At 44.3% G+C, this 21266-nt stretch overlaps 1 protein-coding gene across 2 annotated transcripts in view; it reads right to left on the bottom strand.

Moving 5' to 3' along the window:
- Positions 1-11659: 11659 nt before the first annotated feature.
- MTMR6 (myotubularin related protein 6) overlaps positions 11660-21266 on the bottom strand; it is a 33911-nt gene continuing 24304 nt past the window's right edge. For both annotated transcript variants that reach the window (XM_080926024.1, XM_080926023.1), the window contains 8 exons: positions 20699-20831; positions 19799-19908; positions 19343-19468; positions 17271-17320; positions 16707-16907; positions 15259-15390; positions 14442-14568; positions 11660-13737 (listed from right to left, as the gene is read on the bottom strand). In XM_080926024.1, coding sequence (XP_080782150.1) covers positions 13489-13737; positions 14442-14568; positions 15259-15390; positions 16707-16907; positions 17271-17320; positions 19343-19468; positions 19799-19908; positions 20699-20831 — 1128 coding nt within the window. In that variant the 3' untranslated portion in view covers positions 11660-13488. The remainder of the gene's footprint in view (positions 13738-14441; positions 14569-15258; positions 15391-16706; positions 16908-17270; positions 17321-19342; positions 19469-19798; positions 19909-20698; positions 20832-21266) is intronic.

A 21266-nucleotide genomic window follows, 5' to 3' on the forward strand; every position in this document is an offset into this window, starting at 1 on the left:
AGTACTGTATGTGGAGTTAGAAAAGATTACCTGGACAGTAACCCGATTTAAATCTGCAGTTTCACTGTGCACCCCCTTTTCTCCTGGGAAATCCTAAGTTGCCTCAGCTAGGACTGCAAGGGAACTAGAGTTACCACGTCCTCCCTGCAGGAGGATAACCATGTTCATGAGTGAGATAATACGGGGTCCTCTCTGCAGAGCACCTGCAGGATTCGCCTCTCCAGAGTTTTGGCTCTGGACGTGCTGGAGCAGACCCCGCAGAAGGTGCCGGGGGAGCTCCGTGCAGATGACCCGCACAGCTTCTAGCCCCATTACCACTTACCTGGCAGTTCACGGGGGTCCAGGATGAGCACAAAGCAGGCCCTGCTCTCCCAAGCTGACCCAACAGCCTCGGAGCTCCTTTCCCAGGCTGAGGGTGCTGTGTGAAGGCCCTTATTTCTTGCTCCCCTTTGTTGAATTTCCCATCGTTGCTCTTTCAGTAGCCCGGCATTCACACGTGCAGAGTGCTGATAGCTCAGCCTTGCTCCTGTACTTGGCCATGTCTTCCAAAGAAGATGGAGGTCCCATTCATCGCAGCACGGCACACAAGAGAGGTTGTAGAGAAGGGTCCATATACTGTGAGGGGTTCAAATTTATTTTCATGGAACTCTTGGAAAAGTGCAGACGTGTAAGGACTTAGCATTGGGGAACTTCAGGGACCTGCCCGAAACTGGGACGACGGTCATGTTACCGCCCTTACACGTTTTAATTACATGGAATGGGGATCTAAGGGGGAAATCCCATAATCTTTGTGTCCTGAGAGGGTTTAAAGTAACTTATATGGGATCCTGCCATACACAGGATCTAGGTTTAAGGGATGAAAGCGTGGACCGCTGGGGCACTAGGAAGCGTCTTCCCACTTAACCCAACAGGGCGTGTATTTAGAGCTCCCAATGCTCTGCACAGGCACTGCTCAGAGCCGCAAACCCTAATGAGCTGTAAGCCTGCAGACACAGCTCGGCCCTGCAAGGAGGCGGGAAGCGCCCGGCGGGCTGGAAAGCTCCCACACATTCGTTACATTTAACTTGCCCCATGACTAGACATCATCTTTGACATAATTCAAGAACAAATTTTCAAGGGCTAGATGTAAGACTCCGTGTTAAGAGTGCTTCTGGTTCCTCCGGGGGACCAGAGCTCAATTCCTAGCATCGGACAGCTTGCAAACATCTGTAACCCCAGTTCCAGGGCCTCGAATGCCCTCTTGTGGCCTCTGCAGGCATGTACATGTGAGTCACATACCCTCCCTCACCCCCGTACCCCCTCTTTTCTGATCGGCAGCAACGGGGCTGTAGAGACAGGTTCATGAAACTCATCATTTCCTAGGTCCCTTTGTCCAGAAAACAGTGTCACCTCCTGGCACTTTTTATCCAACGCCACAGCTTCATGTGATGCGTTTCCTGCCAGTGCTCAATGGACCCTTGCTTTCTTTTTCCAGACAGAAATACTTAAAGGTTTTGAAGTATTCAACTTGTGGCAATTGCTGTCGACTTCCAAGGTAAATTCTCTTCCCAGCCCCCTCTTTCTATAGCACAAAGATGCTGTGTGTGTTTCTCCCCCTAACACCTGTCTTACTTAGCTGGCTCTTGCCTTTAATTTTAATCAGAGCTTCCCCAACTACCCTCCAAACACCTCTGTGGGTTGGCATCACGTGACAAGCTACCCAGAGAAGGAAAGATACAGAGCCCGGTCCTTGAATGATAATATTGTCTTGATAAAGTGGCTTCAGTTCTACTTCTGAGTCATGACAAACAGTTTTTGCCTAAGTAAAGAAGGGAGCAGTTGGCACACAACTGCTCAAACCATTTTCAGATCTGTGTTGTATGTATATCCAGGATCTTTGCTAGTTCTTGTCCAGAAGAAATGTTTTTTAAATTCATTCTTTCAAAGTTATTGACTCATGACCATACTTTATGATAGTTATTTCTTTATTCCTGTGCTAAGTCCTACATAATCATAATCAATTGCTTATTACTACTAAGCATTAATCATCTGGATTTTTACCTGGTTCAGTATTCTTTAAGAAATGGGTCTCGGGGCTTTTGATTTCATTACCACAGATCCATATGACCCCCCCATTTCTAGACTGGTTACAGCCAGTGCCTGCTAGAGCAGCAGAAAGTTGACTAGAACGCTCGTGTTCTTTACTGAAGGTGGGCGGGGAGAACAGCTACTGCTCTGTCCTGTTCATGTCCTGTACTTCCAAGCTGGGTTAGGGCTCTAAGAACCAGGGTGGAGACCATGAAGCCTGGGCCATGCTTTTGAATGAAGCCTCAGTGTGGGCGCGTCTGAGCTGCACAAGTGTCCAAGCTGCTGGAGAGATGAGAGGGCTGCTGGAAGGAAGACAGGACAGAAGGGACCAGCGGTGCTTGTCTAGTTCACATCTGTCTATCCAAGATGTCTTCCTAAAGTGTAAAGTGAAGCTCCTTATGTAACACCTGAGCACGCTATTTAACTCCGACAGCTCAGCACCCGCACCCTGCAGAAGACCACAGCACGTAGCCACCACCTTGGGCCTGATTTCATCACCTACCTCCCACCCCCCAATGTGCTGGACCCCAGCAGTCCAAGCACCTGAAGTACACTGGGAAAGCAGTGGTCTATCTCAACCCTTTGTGCTAGCCCACCCTCCCTCCTATGTTCTTCCTCTTCAGTGAATGAATTCTTACCTATCTAGTCCAAGTATAACTGTACCCTACAATCTCCCTGACTCCTATCATGTGTCCTCGTCTGGCTCATAGGGAGAGCTACCTCCTTGTAGGTCTGTGAAAGTCCCCACAGGTAAATGTGACACACAGATCCCATGTGGAGCCTACCCACTTCTTTGTATAATGTGCTATCTGAGGAGACTGTAGGACAGAGACTATTGCATCCTATTTATTTGGATATTCTTAGTGCCTTACACAGTATCTGGCCCATAGGTCATTCACTATATAGTCTCAAAGAATGACACGTAAGTTGGCCACTTGGTCAGGGGCTTCATCGCATGTTTAATGCATGTGCCACCTAACAGTGCAGAGGATACAGACGTGTGTTCAAATAACATGCAGCAGAAACCACTGCACAGTAAAGGCGTTAAAGGCACAAAGGTGGCTTTAAATAGTCAGGGCTTCAGTTCTTCTTCCTTTCCCCTGATCTGCCCGTGGGCAGCTCTCTCTTTTCCTTTAATACTTTACCCATTAAAATACCGTCCTGGAAGGGCAACTGCTATAAATTTCATTAGCTCACAAGCCCCAGGAACTCAACACTGAATGCTCAGTGGGAGGCTTTGATGGAAGAGGCCTGGGAAAGGGTAAGAGGAGAAAATAGCAGAGCGAGAACTGGGTCAAAACATTTCATGGGGAAAAAAAAACGAGGAAAACATCCAAACAGAAGCCCTTCGAAAAGAGGAAGCTCTTTACCAGCAGCTGCACAGGAAGGAGGGACATGAAACATTTATGAACGCTGCACATTTTCAGAATCATTTGGCAAAGCACCGCTTGGCCTGACTCCTTATACCTGAGGCCCTGCTGGCTACTTTGGAGCACACAGGCTTGCTAAGGGACAGCTCCTATGTCAGAAAGTACAGGGGCCAGAGGCCCTGGTAGGACGTCTCCATTATGTAATTTCCTTCATGTCTATGGTCAGCATTCATGTTTTAAAGTTCCAATTTGCTTCCAGCTACAGGAGGCACTAAGATATACAGACCAAGTCCTTGCCTGCAATTCTGAGGGAGGGAAGAGGGTATTAAAGGGTCAGTTCTAGTGAACCGAGAAGTTCCAGGCTTCTTAAGAATGAAAAGAATGGTGTTTGGCATGCACGCATATTTTAACATGGTTCCCCTTTTAACTTCATTTTAAATTAGGAATAAATGACCCTGAGATGTGTGGGGCTATTTGCATTTATCTTCTCATATATTCATCATCCATTCTATTGACCCATCATCTGTCCATTCATCCACTCGCTTACCTGCCCACTTCATCCATCCACCCGTCAGCCTGTCCATTCATAAACCTGACCATTTATCCATCTATATCCCATTCATTCATTCATTCATTCATTCATTCATTCATTCATTCATCCATCCATCCATTCATTCATCCCAACTAGCCATCCACCCACCCACCCATCTACCTGTCAGCCTATCCATCCATCTGTAACCCATTCATTCATTCATTCATTCATTCATTCATTCATTCATTCATCCCAACTAGCCATCCACCAACCCACCCATCTACCTGTCAGCCTATCCACTCATACACATGACCATCCATCCATCTGTAACCCATTCATTCATTCATTCATTCATTCATTCATCCACTCACCCAACCCATCCATCCATCCCTGAGATCCGCTGAGTATGGACCTACTGCTAAGTAACAGGCATTGTATTTATGTCTGACATCTGGGAGAAGAAGGCTTTTAAAAAAGGCTCAGGAAAAAACAAGATTCCCCATATCTTTCGTTTTCCCTATCCAGTCCATGGGACACACTCATACAAAATTCCTATTTTGATGATCTTTAATGTATCCAATTATTTTGGTGACAAGGTTACACAGCAAGTTGAGGCATGTTTTTTTCTTCCCGTGTGTGCCGTCTTCATAACCATCCTCTCTACTTGTCTTCACGGCTCAAAGCCATGGAGTCTTTTTTTCTGTGTCTGCTACTTACTTACTGAACAAGGACGACATGGACGGTTCCTGCTTGTGACGGTCACCTAGCAGCTACGCCCACTAAGGAGTCAAGCCTCTGGGAGTGTCTATAAGGTAGTCTCTCTCCTCCTCCTCTTCTTTGTCCTCTTTAGTGGGGGAGACAGGTCAGGGCAACTGAGGTGGGATGACGTACCCCACATGCCCTGAATGTGACCTGCCAGTTCCTGCTCTTGCCATAGTCACTTCTCTGCCATTGTGGACTGTGTGTGTGTCCCCTGGGACTGCGATCCAAGCCTATCTGCTTTCCCTAAGTTGCTTTTATCCGGTATTTCCTCAATGAGACAAGTGACTACTGTACTCCTCTTAGGAGGAAATGATTGTTATCACTTTCCCAAACTTCCTCCCTTTCTCAATTTCTCTCTCTTGTTTTCCAGTGTTCTCCCAACCACGGGCCCCGGGCTGCCTAGAGTTCAGGGCTGCACACCCAGGTACTCAGACCACCCATCTTACTCTATAAGATGTCCTGGGGAATTGTACACATGTCTATAGCTTAATTCCCTATTGTAAACTAGTAGATTCCAGATCCCCCCACTAACTAACGTCTCTTCCCCTAATCAATAGTTCCATGTCCCAAGTGTTATAAAATAGCACCTCCTCGGTGCCTCATGGGCATTGCCAGCACAGCACCCCTGAAAGGAAAATCATCTCCCCAGCCTGTACTGATTTACTTCATCAGACCCAGTGATGTCACTGATCTTCCCTTGATCCTCTCTTCACGGAAACCAGTCTCCAAACCGCCCAATCACCCTCTTCCTCACAGAAACCAGTCTCCAAACCGCCCAATCACCTTCTTCCTCACGGAAACCAGTCAGTCTCCAAACCGCCTTATTGAAACCGAGGGCAAGTCCTAGCTCCAATAGCTTCAGTCCCCGATCTCACCCCCAGTTTTAGAGGTCACATAGCTAGCGGTGCTCTCACATGCTATGCAGTAGATGACATCAAAACATGTAGATCTCATGATTAGCTGTACCAAAGGCTACCTTTGTCTTGTGTTAAATCACACGAAACTTTCAGCCTTTCACATAGTTCCATGCAGGAATCTGAGGGATGGGTTTTAGACCTCAGAGTGCTGAAAACTACACCCCTTGAGCATGCCAACACGGCCTTTCTCTTTTTTCTTTTTCTAAAGTATGATCCTACGAAGAACGGGCAACTTTGCACGTGTTCCCAGCACTGCACTGCTGACTTCTCTTGTCCCAGGGCTCAGACAGGACAGCCCATTCATTCATCCTGGAAACAGGATGTGTGTGTGAGTGTATGTGTGTGAGAGTGTGTTTGAGTTTGTGTGATTATGTGTATGTGTGTATGTTTGTGAGTGTGTGTATGTGTATGTGTGAATGTGTGTTGAGTGTGTGTGTGTGTGTGTGTGTGTGTACAGTATGCACCTGCGTGTGAAGGTGTACAAGTGGAGGCCAAAAGTTGACATCAAATGTCCTTCTCAAATGTTCTTCTTGTTCACAGACCCTTCACTGAGCCTGAGCCTGCACTCTTGTCTTGCCTGGTTGCCAATGAGCCCCAGGATCAGTTCACATCCACCCCTAGTGCTGAGGTTGCAGGTGCAAGCCACCACAGCAGCCCCTTATGTAGGAGCTGGGGTGTGAACCAGGTCCTCGTGCTTGTACATTAAGCACCTTGCTCCCCATCTCCCCTGCCTTGGGTTAGGCCGTCTTTATGCCAGAATAGTAAAAGCTACAGGCCTTGCATAGATAGGGATGAGGGAGGGAAGACAAGGGAGCAATGAATTTGTATTCAGGGCCAATTAGTCACCATGGGGCTCATAACAAAAGACACATAAGTCACCTGTGAACGAATCTCTTAAAATGCTGATCTGAGGACCCAGGCCAGCATTCATAGCCAGTGATCTGGGTGTGCGCAAGACTTCAGATTTTAACAGCACATCTAAGTGATTTTAATACAGTTGATCAGTTTTAGAGAACACTGAAATTACTAGCTCCCCACCCAGGCACCCAATAAACGTAGTTTTAGTACAGTGGTTTTACAATTTTACAATATCAAATATGATTATGTGAATCAAATATACAGACAACTGACTTCAACCCGTTGAAGTTGCTATGGAAACCAAAGGTGATGTAGGGTAACTCTACATTCCTAACGACAGGACTTTGTTCTTGTTCCAGGATGTCAGACTGCATCGTTTTCTGCTGTAAAGGAACCACAGGCAAACTTTTCACTAGTCTTGTCAACTGACTCAAATCCTTGGCCTGGGTGGGCTGGCTCTGTCTCTCCCCCTACTCCATTCCTAACACAGTCCATGTGAACCTGACGCACTGCGCCTCAGTGTTCCCTCTCCTGCATTCTTCCCTTTCACGCTTTCTCCTCTAACTGTTCCTGTCTCACAAAATAAGGTGGAGAAACTATAAAGGGGGAAAAATACTGATACTGACCTCTGACCTCTACATGCACTTGTAGTATGCACACATACACACACACATATACACAAACACACACTCACACATACACATACTCACATACACACACAAACACACACACTCACACACAAAAAACACACAATACATTCACACACATACTCACACTCACAAACACACACACATAATCACACACACACATCACATATTCACACACATTCAAACACTCTCACACACACTCACATACACATTTACACACACTCACACATTCACACACACACACACATACACACACACTCTCACACATACAAACACAACACACTCATACACAGACATACACTCACATTCACATATGAACTCATATATATCCACAGACACACACATATGAACTCATATACATACACACTCACATGTGAACTCAGATATACATACACAGACACTCATACACACATATGAACTCAAATACACATATACATACACTCACATATGAACTCATATATACATACACAGACACACACATACATACACACAGAGGGGGCTATTTTTTTTTTATTAAAAAAGGAAACAACAGTTTGCTCCTAACAAGTTTCACGGAGGGAAGGGACTGAAAGTTTTGGCTGGATTGGTGTAACACCTGTGAAATCAGCCAACATTAGCATCTATGTGGACATAAATCCCTTAAAAGAACCACGTCTTAAGTAATTCTTCAGAGGCAGCCTCCAGACCTATCCAAGGACAGTTTGGAATCAGGAGAACATGACAGCTAACTGGCCCCCCTCAAGCCCAGGGCCTGGTCTCTATTAGTCACTTTTCTCACGGCTTTGACCAAACACCTGGCAGGAAGCAACTTAGAGAAGACAGTTTGTTTGGCTTACAGTCCGAGAGGAGACAGTTCGCCATAATGGGAAAGGCACGGGGCAGCAGGCTCTGGGACTTCAGGATTTGTGGTGGCTGCTCTCGCATCTCAGTGGAACAGAAGATGGAAGGGCAGAACACTAGCCAGCAGTTAGGTTTTTTCTTTCCCCCTTCTCACTTAGGCTGATACTACTGTGACAGAGCCACCCATATTCAGGAGTGTGGATAGCCTTCAGTTAACACAAGAGAAATCAACAGAGACCAGAAATATGTGTCTCACCAAACAACATAGATGCTGCTAATCTAGTCGGCATGACAAACATATCATCATCACTGCATCGAACCATCCCGCATCCCTGCTGCCCCTTCAAAGATGGCTTCCCACGAGCAAGGGCTTTTCCTCGTTTGTGCCCATCTCTGTGATGTCTTACGCATGGTCTTCATGCCAGATATTTGTGAATTGATTTAATTAAAAAAAAAAAAAATTCAAGTCTCCACCATAATGGGCTTTCCACTGTGGCACCGGTGCACCCAGCATGCCTGGCTAACCAGCACAGCGAACACAGGGTACACAGGGGGTTAGCCAGCAGAAAAGAAGCTTCCAGCTCAGGTCCAGCTTCGTTTTTCTATGTCCTTCAACTGTTTTTACAACTCTGCTCCATGGTTGAGATTTCTTCAGTGAAACACACAACAAACAAAGCATGGCAAAGAATGCCCCAAGATGTGGAGACAGGCAAAATAGGACCGTACCGTCCTGATAATTACAACTGTGTCACCATGGGGCCATTATTGGTTTTGTCATTATTTGTTTGCTTGTTTGTTTGCTGAATGTTTCATTTTTTGAAACAGATTTCCCAGCTGGCCTTGAATTCACCTGTCTGCTCCTCAGGAGTGCTGAGTATAGGTTTCCGCCATAATGCCTGGCTGTACAGGACTTTGATACATGAACAGAAACAAGAATTCCATAGGAGTAACATTATTATGAGCGAGAAGATACAAGCTATTTTTAAAAACCAGCCATTTTGGAGTAAATCTGGATCCAATCATCTTTCTGTCTACAAACACAAATTCTATGTAGGTAAAATCAAATTCTTAAAAAAACGAAAACTAATGACAGAATGACACTCCTATAGCAGAGCAAACACTAGAACGTAGTTTGGTTTCTACGTGTTATTTCCTGCTTTAACAGGCTGAAACCTTGTTGAAGAAATGGCTGATTGCCACTTCTCTCAATAGCCAGCCACAGCTGAGATGTGAATGGTCCCCAGCTGGTGGCATTTTTTGGGAGGTTGTAGATCATTCTGGATACAGGGTATAGTTGGCACTCTGGACAATACAAACAGGCCTAGAGGACTGCAGTGTGCCCAGGTCCTGCCAGCTGGAGTTGACTGCTTCTGGACTGCCTCGCTCAGGACTTGGCTACTTCACATTTCCACCATAGCCACAAGCGATTAGGAATTCTTCCCATCTTCCCTACAACTTTCTGCCCTCTCTCAAGCCACAGAACTAAAGAAATCCTTCCTCTCTGTTATTTTATCAAACTGTCAAGAAAGGTGATTATTAATTTTAGTAGCAATATTTAAACTTTGCCCTTTTGTAAGACTTTTAATTATAAGTGTGTCTGTGATGGTTTGTATATATGTTCGGCCCAGGGACTGGCACTATTAGAGGGTATGGCCCTGTTGGAGTAGGTGTGTTACTGTGGCTTTAAGGTCCCCATCTTAGCTGCTTGGAAGCCAGTATTCTAGAAGCCTTCAGATGAAGATGTAGAATCTCAGCTCCTGTACCATGTCTGCCTGGATGCCGCCATGTTCCTGCCTTGATGATAATGGACTGAACCTCTGAACCTGTAAGCCAGCCCCAATTCAATGTTGTCCTTATAAGACTTGCCTCGGTCATGGTATCTGTTCACAGCAGTGAAACCCTAAGACTGTCTATGTGTGTAGTCCATGTATTTGTGGGTACCTGAAAGAGCCAGAACCCCTGGAGCTGTTGTGAGCTGTCCAACATGGGTTGCTGGAAACTGGACATGTGTCTCTAGTCCCAACATTGCTAAATTCTAAATATGCATTCTTAGTCAATGCTTGCAGCATCAGAGTCCCAACATGAACCTATGAATCAGAAATGGAGACGGGGCTTCAGGGTCCACTTAGCTTCTGAAAGCTGTTTCAAGCATGTGTCCCACTGTTGCCTTACCCAGGGACATTTTGCTCTCCTAGAAAGACTGACACTGCTCACTACAGCACCAGGTCTCCTGTTTCCTCTTAACATATCAAGTACACGACCTTCTGTCTTTCAGTTAGCTACTCTTTCTTGCTAGACAAGAGTTCCTGAAGGTTAAGGGTTGTATATTCACCCAAGTCATGCGAACTCCTCGGATTTGTATGTAAAAAAAGTAAAGACAACAATTAAGACCTAGCTGATAAAAAATGGGAAGTGATGCCCTGAAAATTTCAGGGCTAATCTATTATTACAACATGATTCTCTTGTCCACAAAATGTGGAGAGCTATGGTCATAACCTACCCTGGGGACATGAAATCCATAGGCTGCGGGGTGGACATACCCAAATGGTTATGTAGTCAACTCAGAATGGCCAGTTGGAATATTTTTCTAATTCTCAAGTTGACCTGCAAAAACCTTCCTAATAGGAGAGGCTCACCCCATACCTCTGCTATCAGGTGAACAGTGACGGAGGGAGGGAGAGAACATGGCATCTGTTTTTCTCAGTTTCCCACACTGCCTCTCACCCGGAAGGCAGGTCTAAACACTTCTGACAAAGTTGCCCACTTCTTGTCCTGTAATTTCCTCTTTTCACTGGCATTGGGTGAGTTCACCTTGAATGCATCTACTTGGTGGACCCAGCCTTCAACCTGTAAGCTGGTAGTAGCAAAGGTCACACACCACTGACCAAGGGACTTCACAACTGTCATCACTCTCTACTGAACCTGTCCACCAGCCTGGAGTAATTATTCAGAAAGCATATTTATAGATAAAAGGAATTTGTCAATAACCTTTGGAAAATGAAATGCTAAAACTTTACTATTATGCTAAGGTAATATATAAGACCCTTTGCCTAAGAGAGGGGGGAAAAAAGCAAAACTTGATGCCATTTGACTTGTCTTTTGTTTTCCCCATTTAGACTTGCCTCTATGTACATGATTTCAGGGCTGACCACTAGCTATTGGAAAACCATTTTCTGGGCTCCTCCCTGGGGCAGATGGATTCTCCCTTTCAGCAATGATTAGTTTCCTGTGGGCCTATGTCTCTGGTGAGGTCTGGTGAGATTTTCCCCATCTGCGTTGCCATGTCAACCGGTGCTGTCATTGTTCAGGCCATGTTCAGGCAGTCACATCGTTGTGGTGGGATGGGTGTGTAGCTTTCCTGTCATTTTTAAGAAACACAAAATCAAAGCAGATTTCCTGGTTCTCTGGCTCTGACAGCTTGTCCAGTCTTTCTGTGCACTTCATTTTGCTGTGTCCCTAAGCCTCACGTGCACGGGCTGTGTCGTGGCTGTGACACCTGGCACCGGGCACTCCGTGGTCAGCTGCTCTCTGCACTGTGTAAGGATAAGGGCTCAGCGTGCGATAGGGGTCGGGCTGGCGCAGTAAAGTGACACAGTAGTAGGTTCTCCTCTAGGATTCTCATCTGTTTTTTCCCAAAAGAAAAACATTCAAGGTACAACATGAACATTTAATTTCCTTTAAATAATACATGAAATATTTTACATGCTATACATCCCACCACACAATGAACATAAATCTAATTTCATAAGACATTTACAGACTTTTATCAGCATATGCCCTGTGTGCCCCTTAGGATGTTATCTGTGTGTGAGCACGTAAACACATATGTACATGTGAAGTTGAAGATTAGCATAATGAACTGAAAAGATGACTAAGAAGTCTGCCACAGACGTCTAAATCCACAGCCTGAACTGGAACCAAGGCATGAAACTTCCTGTTGTGGCCACAGAGATTAAGTTCCTTTCCCAATGTCTAAACACTGTTAATTATACATTGTATTTTTTAGTATATTGCTGTTACTTTTTTAAATGCAGTGTTTTTATTACTTAAGGTCTTACAGAAGTGAATTGGAAAAATAAGGACTGGATAAAAATCACATACAATAAAGCTTTTTCAAAAACTAATATAAGAAATATTACAGACATAGGTGTAATCAGGGATATATAAAATAAAGTACACAGATTCTGTAGTCCCCTGAACTGTACCACACACCATCAACGGTATTAAACTTTATTTGAAGCCAGCTGGTAATACTGCCAATTGCAAATGATTTTTTAGAAAAGATATGTATGTCCCAGTGCACAGGATAAACCATGAGCCCAACAAAGCAAATAAAGCCTTGTCCAGCAACCAAGTTGCTTTTGTTGGGCATTAACAGGCTCCCTCAGTGCTCCCTCTCTGCCCCTCCTATAGGAATAGAACAGAAATATACTCCACATAAAAATGATCGCTTTAAAATTCATAACCAAGCAAAAGCTCCACTACTGGCGCTCTGCCCTGCTTTACCTGAATGTTTGTAGGCAGCTGCCCGCAAGTTAAAAATGTATTTAGTGCTCATACTCAAAACACTTTAGAGCTTTGCCACAGAGTAAGAACAGACTGCAGTAAGCTGTGTGTAAATGCCTAATGTGCTTACACTAGACTAAGAAATGTCCTCTAAGCTCTGAATAGTGAACCGTCAGCTGCAGCTCAAGACAAGTGACAACTAGAAGAAAGCCTTTAGTGGCACTAGTTTTAATGTGGGTGGAGCTGGTTAATTCTGAACTAGCAGAGCTCATCAACAACTTTCCATGTAGGAGCTCCCCACGTAATGACAGTGTAGTTCTTCACATGAAATAAGGCCAATTAAAGGACAGGTCAGACATCCTGTCCTTGGCTAAAAAGCCCACAGAACAGAGTCTACTTTAAGGCTGTCTCAGAATTACTTTACACGGCACTTCAATGACATAATGTCACTAAATGGCAAAATACACAGTCACCCAGCTCCAGAACCGAAAGCACATGCCATGTCAGTCACTGAGGGTTCAGGTTGTCAGGTCTGCTTTCTCAGAGTTACATTACACTCAAGGAAAGCTACTGAGCTTAGCTGTAATTAGCATCTGAATCAACAGCTCACTAGTACTGTGTAAATCATTTCTAGTAAGCACACACACTAGCACTCACTTCCTACAGAAATGAGTATCCTTCTTGCTACAAATGGCACTTAGCTGACTTATTCCTCTCAAGAGCTGCTATGATCCTTTTCTCAGCTACTCACCTGCTGCTAAGCCCCAAAGTCACTCAACAAACCCTCCTGCCCATGTGTACAGCCCATCCTCCCAGCTACACAGTTCTCACACTACAGTCAGCAAACCCTCCTGCCCATGTGTACAGCCCATCCTCCCAGCTACACAGTTCTCACACTACAGTCAGCAAACCCTCCTGCCCATGTGTACAGCCCACTCTCACAACTACACAGTTCTCACACTACAGTCAACAGGGAACACTGGAGGAGGCTAACAGGTCATTCTGGCCACACCGTACTCCAAGCTGACCACAGCAGGCTCTGACTTGGAGAACTCCTCGGCATAGTCACAGTATCGATTGTCTGCCGGGCTGCTGCCCTCTACAGGTCGGAGTGTGTCCTTCTCCGGTAGCCGACTCTGCTCCTTCAGACACAGTGAGGTTTTCAGGGGAGGTGATTCAGGGCGAACGTCATGCAGTATGTCCTTCTTTAGGATGCCGTTTCTGCATTGCTTAATTTTCTGAAACAAAACAAAACATTAAAAAAAATTAGTAACTACAGCTAACAGGTGACGGATCTACGTGGAGTGAAGAAAGCAGGCATTTGCAAATGTTCCCCTTTTGCGTGACACACAATTATAAACTCAGTAACTAAAAATCCCAAGAGCTTGAAATTTATCAAAGAAAATGCCTCATTAAGTGTTTGTGTTTGTCAATCAATTCAACCAGATCTGACTGGATATGAGACTAGGTCGTCACGGGTCAGAAACGTACATATTACTTAGGAAGTTTAAAACAAGTAATTATTTTATAAGAATAAGAGTGCAGAAGATTTGCTCAACCTGAACTTGCTATAACACAGCAATTGCACGTCCCTCGGCTGAAGGTCTCACCGACATGATGAGCTTCTCTCGGTGTCCCTCACTAAGGGTCACAAGTGAACACAGCCTTTGGAAAGTAAGACAACCTAAAAAAATGAGAGGGGCTGGAGAGATTGCTCAGTGGTTAGAGCACCACTGCTCCTCCAGAGGTCCTGAGTTCAATTCCCAGCAACCACATGCCCTCTTCTGGTGTGTCTGAAGACGGTGTACTCATACACAATAAATAAATAAATAAATAAATAAATAAATAAATAAATAAATAAATGATTTTTTTTTAAAACCTCAAATGGAAGACACTGTCACATAGTAAATTAAATGTTTATTAGACACCTCAGAAAACTTACAGCCTCTAGGTCTTTGATGTCTTCCTCCAGCTGCTTGTTTTGCTCATTCATATTCATAATCACGTTCAGTACAGACTGCCGAGGATGGAGCGTCCGATCGAATTGGTGGTACATGTTTCTCCAAAATCTTTATGACAAAGAAGGTCAGAAAGTTTTTCACCAAAACACCTTTAGATGAATAATGAACCCTAGAGCTCTCAGCACAACAGCGTGGGAACAGCTCACATAGCTGTTCTATAGCGAGTTCTATAAACAACCGGAAGAGAGGTGCTCACACAGCCACAGGGAGCAGACAGAAACATAACGGTCTATTCTGATTACCTGTGCACAGGTTCCAAAATACCTCACTGTTCATAAACATATACTGTATGTTCATTAAAATTAAGAAAACTTAAAAACATGGGAATATAATCTTGATTTGCTCATTACTGTATACACGTATATAATGATCATACTATACCCCATGAATATGTTTAATTAAAATAATATTTTTAGGGGCTAGAGAGACCCTCAGTGCTTAAGAACACTGGCTACTTTTCCAGAGCACCTGGGTTCAGTTCCCAGCAACCACACAGAGGCTCACAATCATGTGTAACTCCAGTTTCAAGGAATCTGATAGCCTCTTCTGGCCTCCACAAGCAACACACACACACACACACACACACACACACACACACACTGCACACAGGCAAAACTCTCATACAAATTATTATTTGTATGGTGATTGTTAACATTATTTTTAAAAGTTCCCATATATATATATAATTTTTTTTTTTTTTTGAGAAAATTGCTATACCTTCTTCAATGGCCAACTTACTTAAAATTGAATGAAGCTGTATTTGGCTCCAAGACTGTCAATCTCTGAGATTTGGAACTGTAGAGAGGATTTAAATACTTCTTTTTGTCATCCAGAAGAAAGGGCCACAGGGAGTAAGTCTTCTCCTTCAACCTTAGGAACAGAGCACAGAAGTCTTAGCCGGACACTCAGCGTCCTGGTAATGCTGAAGACCAGCTGGCTGCTCGCCTCTCCTGTCTGAGGCCTCCTCTCCCTGCACTTTCGTTCTCATTGGTGACCACGTAACAAATGGCTCTTGAGCACCACACAGGCCGCCACTGTCCTCACTCGTCCACTCAGGGGTTCTCCTCATACCCCAGGACTGCCAAGCCTTGCGACAGAACACTGAGTAGGCTGCTCCGCCTTATTCTCACAGCCCATGCTGGGCCATGAGGGCACTTCCCACAGCACAGAGACACATTTCAGTGGAGGAGCACACGTTTGGTGGACAGACGGCTACAGAGGAGGCATATCCACAGCAAATAGGCCTAACAGATGCTGTAGGCATGCGCAGGTATGTTCTCATAAAGACTACTACAAAATATCCAGTTTTTATTTTCCTCTTTTCATTTTTTTGAGTTTGGTACCAATTAAAAGTTTCTCCAAAAATAAATTTATACCCCAAGAAAAGTCACCTGATCCAAATTATAGGAAGTCATTGTCAGCCTTTCTACATGTCACTTGGAAGGTCTAGATTTACTGTTCCTGTAAGAAATTTAAACTCAGAATCCAAACCCAAAACTACAGGCTATATAAGGTATAAAGAAGAGGCCAGGGGTCACGTGCGGTACTTAGTGCCTACATGAGACCCCATCAGGGACCCCATGGAACAGCCAATGCCAGCAGCCCCACAGGGAGGAGAGCTACAACAGCCACCTTACCATAAGACAAACCCACTGATTTATACCTTCAAAACCAGTGACCAACACTTTCTGAAAAACAAATAATGTAAAGATTTCTCTCCTCTAAAATATACATTCAAACTGAAAAGGAACACCAAAACTTTTAGGGAACAGTATGGGGTTCTTGCTCTGGGTACTGACTATATACTTTGTGTGTGTGTATGTGTGTGTGTGTGTATATGTGTGTGTGTGTGTGTGTGTATGTGTGTGTGTGTGTGTATGTGTGTGTGTGTGTGTATGTGTGTGTGTGTGTGTATGTGTGTGTGTGGGGAGGAGGGGGGTTGTGCATGCTGACCACATAATACTACATGTACTTTGCTGGATACTATTATACTTCAAAATATATTTCAAAACAGAAAGGTAACAGATATTAGTAGGGTACTTTAGCCTCAAAAATACAGACAAGAAACTTTAAAGTAAAACTCATTCTGTCGGAAACTGTCAGGGCATTTCAGTTTGCAGCCATGATGTACAGTGGGATGGCTTGGGTGGTGCAGAAAGAAAAGGGTCATTTCATCAGCCACTTACCTGAGTTCCTCTCTTTCCTTCTGACAGTTGCCAAGGAAGTTCCCAAATTGGCACGAATGAATGTGCTCATGGATCTGAAGAAGAAATGCTTCGTTGAACTCAAAGTCTCGTGGGAACTGTTCAGTCAGATGCCACACACACTCCAAGAACTGAGTAAACACTGGAGACACTTCCTTTGGGTCACCATCCAAATGGCCACACCTAAACCCCCAGAAAGCACACGCACTGAAGAACACCTCTGAAAGTTCATTGCTTAGGCATTGTACACTTACACTTACAAAACTCTAAGTACATGTATCACATGTGTAATATGGACAATAAAAGTTCATTTGTAACCATCACTTTAGTGGACATCTGTAACCCTGGTGCTTAGGAAGAAAAAGCAGGAGGACCAGAAGCTCAAGGCCAGCCTTGCCTTAAGGCCACGAGACCAAACAGAGACACTAAGTCTAGCTTCACGTAATGCAGAGCTGCCGTTCCCATGCCACAGAGAATGTAAATTCCAACAAGGAGAAACGTGGTGGCACAAGTTTGCAAAGATTTAAATATATTATTGCCACTTACCTCTCTGAAAATTTATGCCCAAATGATATCCAATCTTTTTCTATTAAAACCTAGTGAGAAAAAGCAAAATCAACTATATAACTATTTTCAACTTCAAAAAATGCAGTGACAATTCGGATAAGAACAGAAATAAAAAAATAAAAAGACTACATTTAAAAAAAAGGCAGAACCTGGAGTGAGGGTTAGCAAAGGGTGAAAAGCTGTGGAAAGTGGTCTTGCAGCAAACGATTCCTGCTTCAATGTCACAAACACGCGTGGTAAGGCAGCATTACCTTTTTGTACATTCAAAACTAACATGGAAAAGCCAGCCGGACTGTAACACTCAGAGTCTCAGGCAAGAAAACAGAGAGTTAGAGAGCAGCTAGATTTCATGGGGAAGTCCTGTCCTCAGAGTGTGGGGTGCAGGAGGGGAACTAGAAACTGTAACTAAAATGCTAATAATGGCCAGTTCTGTAGTACAAGGGCAGGCGCTTAAACCACTGGCCTCCTTGTACATTATGTAGGCAAAGCATAAGAGACGGTAACTGAGAAAACCTCAGACCCAGCTCGGCATCCGTGCGTATGCAGGGCCATCTTCCAGACCACGGTTCCTCTATGACTGACTCTTTTCCTTAAATCCATTTAACAGGGCACACTGGTCACGGATGCACATTTACAGGCCCTGTCAGGGTGTCCACGTCACCTCTATGCTGTGACCATGGTGGAAATGCACATTTCATGTCGGGTCCTCTCATTCTGCTCTTCCTGACTTAGTACCTCTAACCTCCCCTGTTTAGCTCGGAGAAGAGCAGGAAGCTGACTCAGCAGCCTAGAAACCAGACGAGGGCTCCTATCCCCCACTCCCACTCAATCTATGGGCAGCTTACCCTAGTCCTTTGTCACTGTCCCCTGAGACCACCACCGCTGTGTACTTGTGTGCCCTGCTGCCTTACTTTCAGTCCTCCTCCCTCTTCAGATGAACTAAGAGTTGCTGTCCTGGACCCTCAGCCTCTGTCCCATCCCTTCTGCCTTTAAGAGACCAAGGTATCTTTCTACAGAGCATCTTTCATCAAGCTACTGAGCTCTTTTCTACTGGCTCTCACTGCCTAGAGGGAAGTACACATCCAGCATCCTCTTCCTTAACAGGCTTGCTCTCGTGTCCACGCAGTCTATCCCTCCTGCACCGGAAGGGGCTCTGCTGAAGAAAAACATTCCTCATATACACTTCCCATGTAAGCTTACTGTTATTTTATTTTATTAAGTGTTTTAGGTTTTTTGTTTGTCGTTTTGGTTTTTCAAGACAGGGTATCTCTGTGCAGCACTGGCTGTCCTGGAACTGGCTCTATAGACCATGTAGTTTTCTTATTTCCGTCTGGCTTGATCCTGACTCAGTGTGACACAGTCACCCTTGTCACGGGATTCTGATTATTCATCGGTGCTTAAGCCTCTCTGATACTTCACCTACTCACTATGTATTTCTGTGGAAAGTTTGTTTTGCTTAGACAGGGTCTCATGTAGCTCAGGCTGGCCTCAACTGATCACACAGTAAAGGGTAACCTTCAACTCTTGACCCATCCATCTAAACCTCCCAACCTGCTGTACAAGCAAATTTGAGAGCTCATCCAATCAAATACTAAACAGAAAATAAATAAAAAATAAATTCATGCCTAGAAGAAAATTGTTCAAGTATAAATTTGATTTCATAAACAGAAATGGGACAATATTAACTTAATCAGGATGCTGTAGATGAATACTCCACCCCCTCAACATGGTTCACAATTAAATACTGTAGTTTACATTACTTTTACTAGACAGAGGTGTGGGAGAAAATATCAACAATTTTCTAACACTTTAGGGTGGCGGTGGTGGTGATAGTGGGGTGTCAACCTCTAAATCTAAAGTATTTGGCCAAAAAAATGTTGCACAAATGGAGGTGAGTCTCCCTAAGAGCTGCAGAAGTCAGCACACTCATCGAGGGCCCGAGGAATCTTCAGCAGGAGCTGCTCTGTCAGGGTCAGCTGCCTAGCAGACTCTATCAGTAGAAAACTGTCTCAGTATCCCCAAGCATCCCCTGAGTAAAGACAAATCCTTACCATGAATCCTTTCATTGTCCGGTAGTAGGAATCCAACAAAAGCGAACCGAGGGAACACACTTGGGAGGTCCTATCCCACCCATCCGAACAATGAACCAGCACACTTGCATTTTCAACCACTATTGCCTGGGGGGGAAAGGGCACACTTTCAGATTCTTGCAAAATTCCTTTTACATAAACCCGTAAGGTTGTGCACTAAAACCCACACCAGAAGACACACATCATAAAGAAGAGCTGGTCCCGCAACAACACTGTTGCCACAGCATAACTAAAACAAACAACAAAAACAAAACAAGCAAACAAAAAATGTTGTTTGTAAGTAGTTGGGAATTGCAGTGAACCCCATTAAGGAGGCAAAGAGCGGTAAAAGTCGTTTGAGCAGAACCAAGACTCACTGAGGCTAAATCCATTTCTTCCCCAACCGTTACAAACCCTGAACCAATGAGAGATAGTTACTTTGGCTAAGAAGATTGCAGCATCCAAAACAGCCTTGATATGACGAAGCCATCCTGAACTCTCCAAACCAGAGTAGAAGTCATTGACAGAAAGCCCCTTGCTGCCGTTCACTACGAAACAGAAGGTTTTCAGTTAGAACAGGGCTGGTGTGGTCTTGGGAAGGGAACTGGGGAAGATGTATATATATTAAAGTGCTACTAGAAGACGAATAACACTCGGGGGGGACTTTTTTCTGTCCTTAGTTAGGTTTAAAAGAAATGTTCAATTGCCTTTTTAAAAGGTAGCACAGATGTTTAAATTTCATATATGTGTATACACAAACACACAGGCAGACAAATCACATCATAAAGAGTGTACTGACTACTCAGTGATCTCTAACAACAGTGATCGGAGAACCATTAGAACTGCAGACAGGTGGCACCACCCACAACAGGCCTCTGCAGAGTCGAGATGCCAGAACAGAGAATGATCGCCCGCTCAGGCTGGACGGCAGAAGATCTTGTGGCTATGCTGTGCACACCTGTAATCCCAGCACCCGAGCAGCTGAAGCAAGAGGATCATCAGTACTTCAAGGCAAGCCCTGGCTGCAGAGGTAGTCTGAGCATACCTTAGATGCAATGAGACTGTCTCAAAAAGATATGAGCAAGCAGCTGAGTAATGGGTGGGGAGATAGAGATGGAGAGAGGGAAGGAGGAAGGTGGAGAGGTGGAGGGACTAGTCTGCTGGTTTTAGCAGCTATTTATTTATCAAGCTAAAACTAATTCTTTTAGTATATTACACCATGAACGTCAGTCCCACGCTCTCTTTACTCTGTGAGCGTGAGTGACAGAGAAGGCCCCATGTGACTGTCACTGTCACCTCCATTGCACAAAGCTCTCTAAAAGGCAACAATAAGCATACCTTCCAGCAACTTCTGAAGGCTGGATCTCATGACATGGATATTTTCTATCCCAACAAACTGAAATCTGATGTTAGAATAGTTGTCTTCGTTTTCATAGCCTTTGCCAGCCGCTCTGTTAGCCATTGCATTGAGCTAAAAGTCAAAATTTTAGAAATTTATAGTCAAATTATTTTTATCTTTAATTTGTCAAAATGTCATAAAAACACTAAGTCACACATTCTAGGCAGGACAACATTAAAAGAAAATCATCAAAATTGAATAAGCTACTATGTTTTAATAAGCAAACCTGCCATATCACCAGCAGTGAGGAAGGGCATGGGAAATGTGGTAGTTACACAAAGGAAACCTAATCAAGAAAACTCAGACTTCAGCCTGGAGAGATGGCTCAGTGGTTAGAGCACTGGCTGCTCTTCCAGAGGTCCTGAGTTCAAATCCCAGCAACCACATGGTGGCTCACAACCATCTGTAATGGGATCTGATGCCCTCTTCTGGTGTGTCTGAAGACAGCAACAGTGTACTTATATATAATAAATAAATCTTAAAAAAAAAAAAACCTCAAACTTCAAA

The sequence above is a fragment of the Micromys minutus genome (assembly GCF_963924665.1).
Source record: "Micromys minutus genome assembly, chromosome: 12".
Taxonomy (NCBI): domain Eukaryota; kingdom Metazoa; phylum Chordata; class Mammalia; order Rodentia; family Muridae; genus Micromys; species Micromys minutus.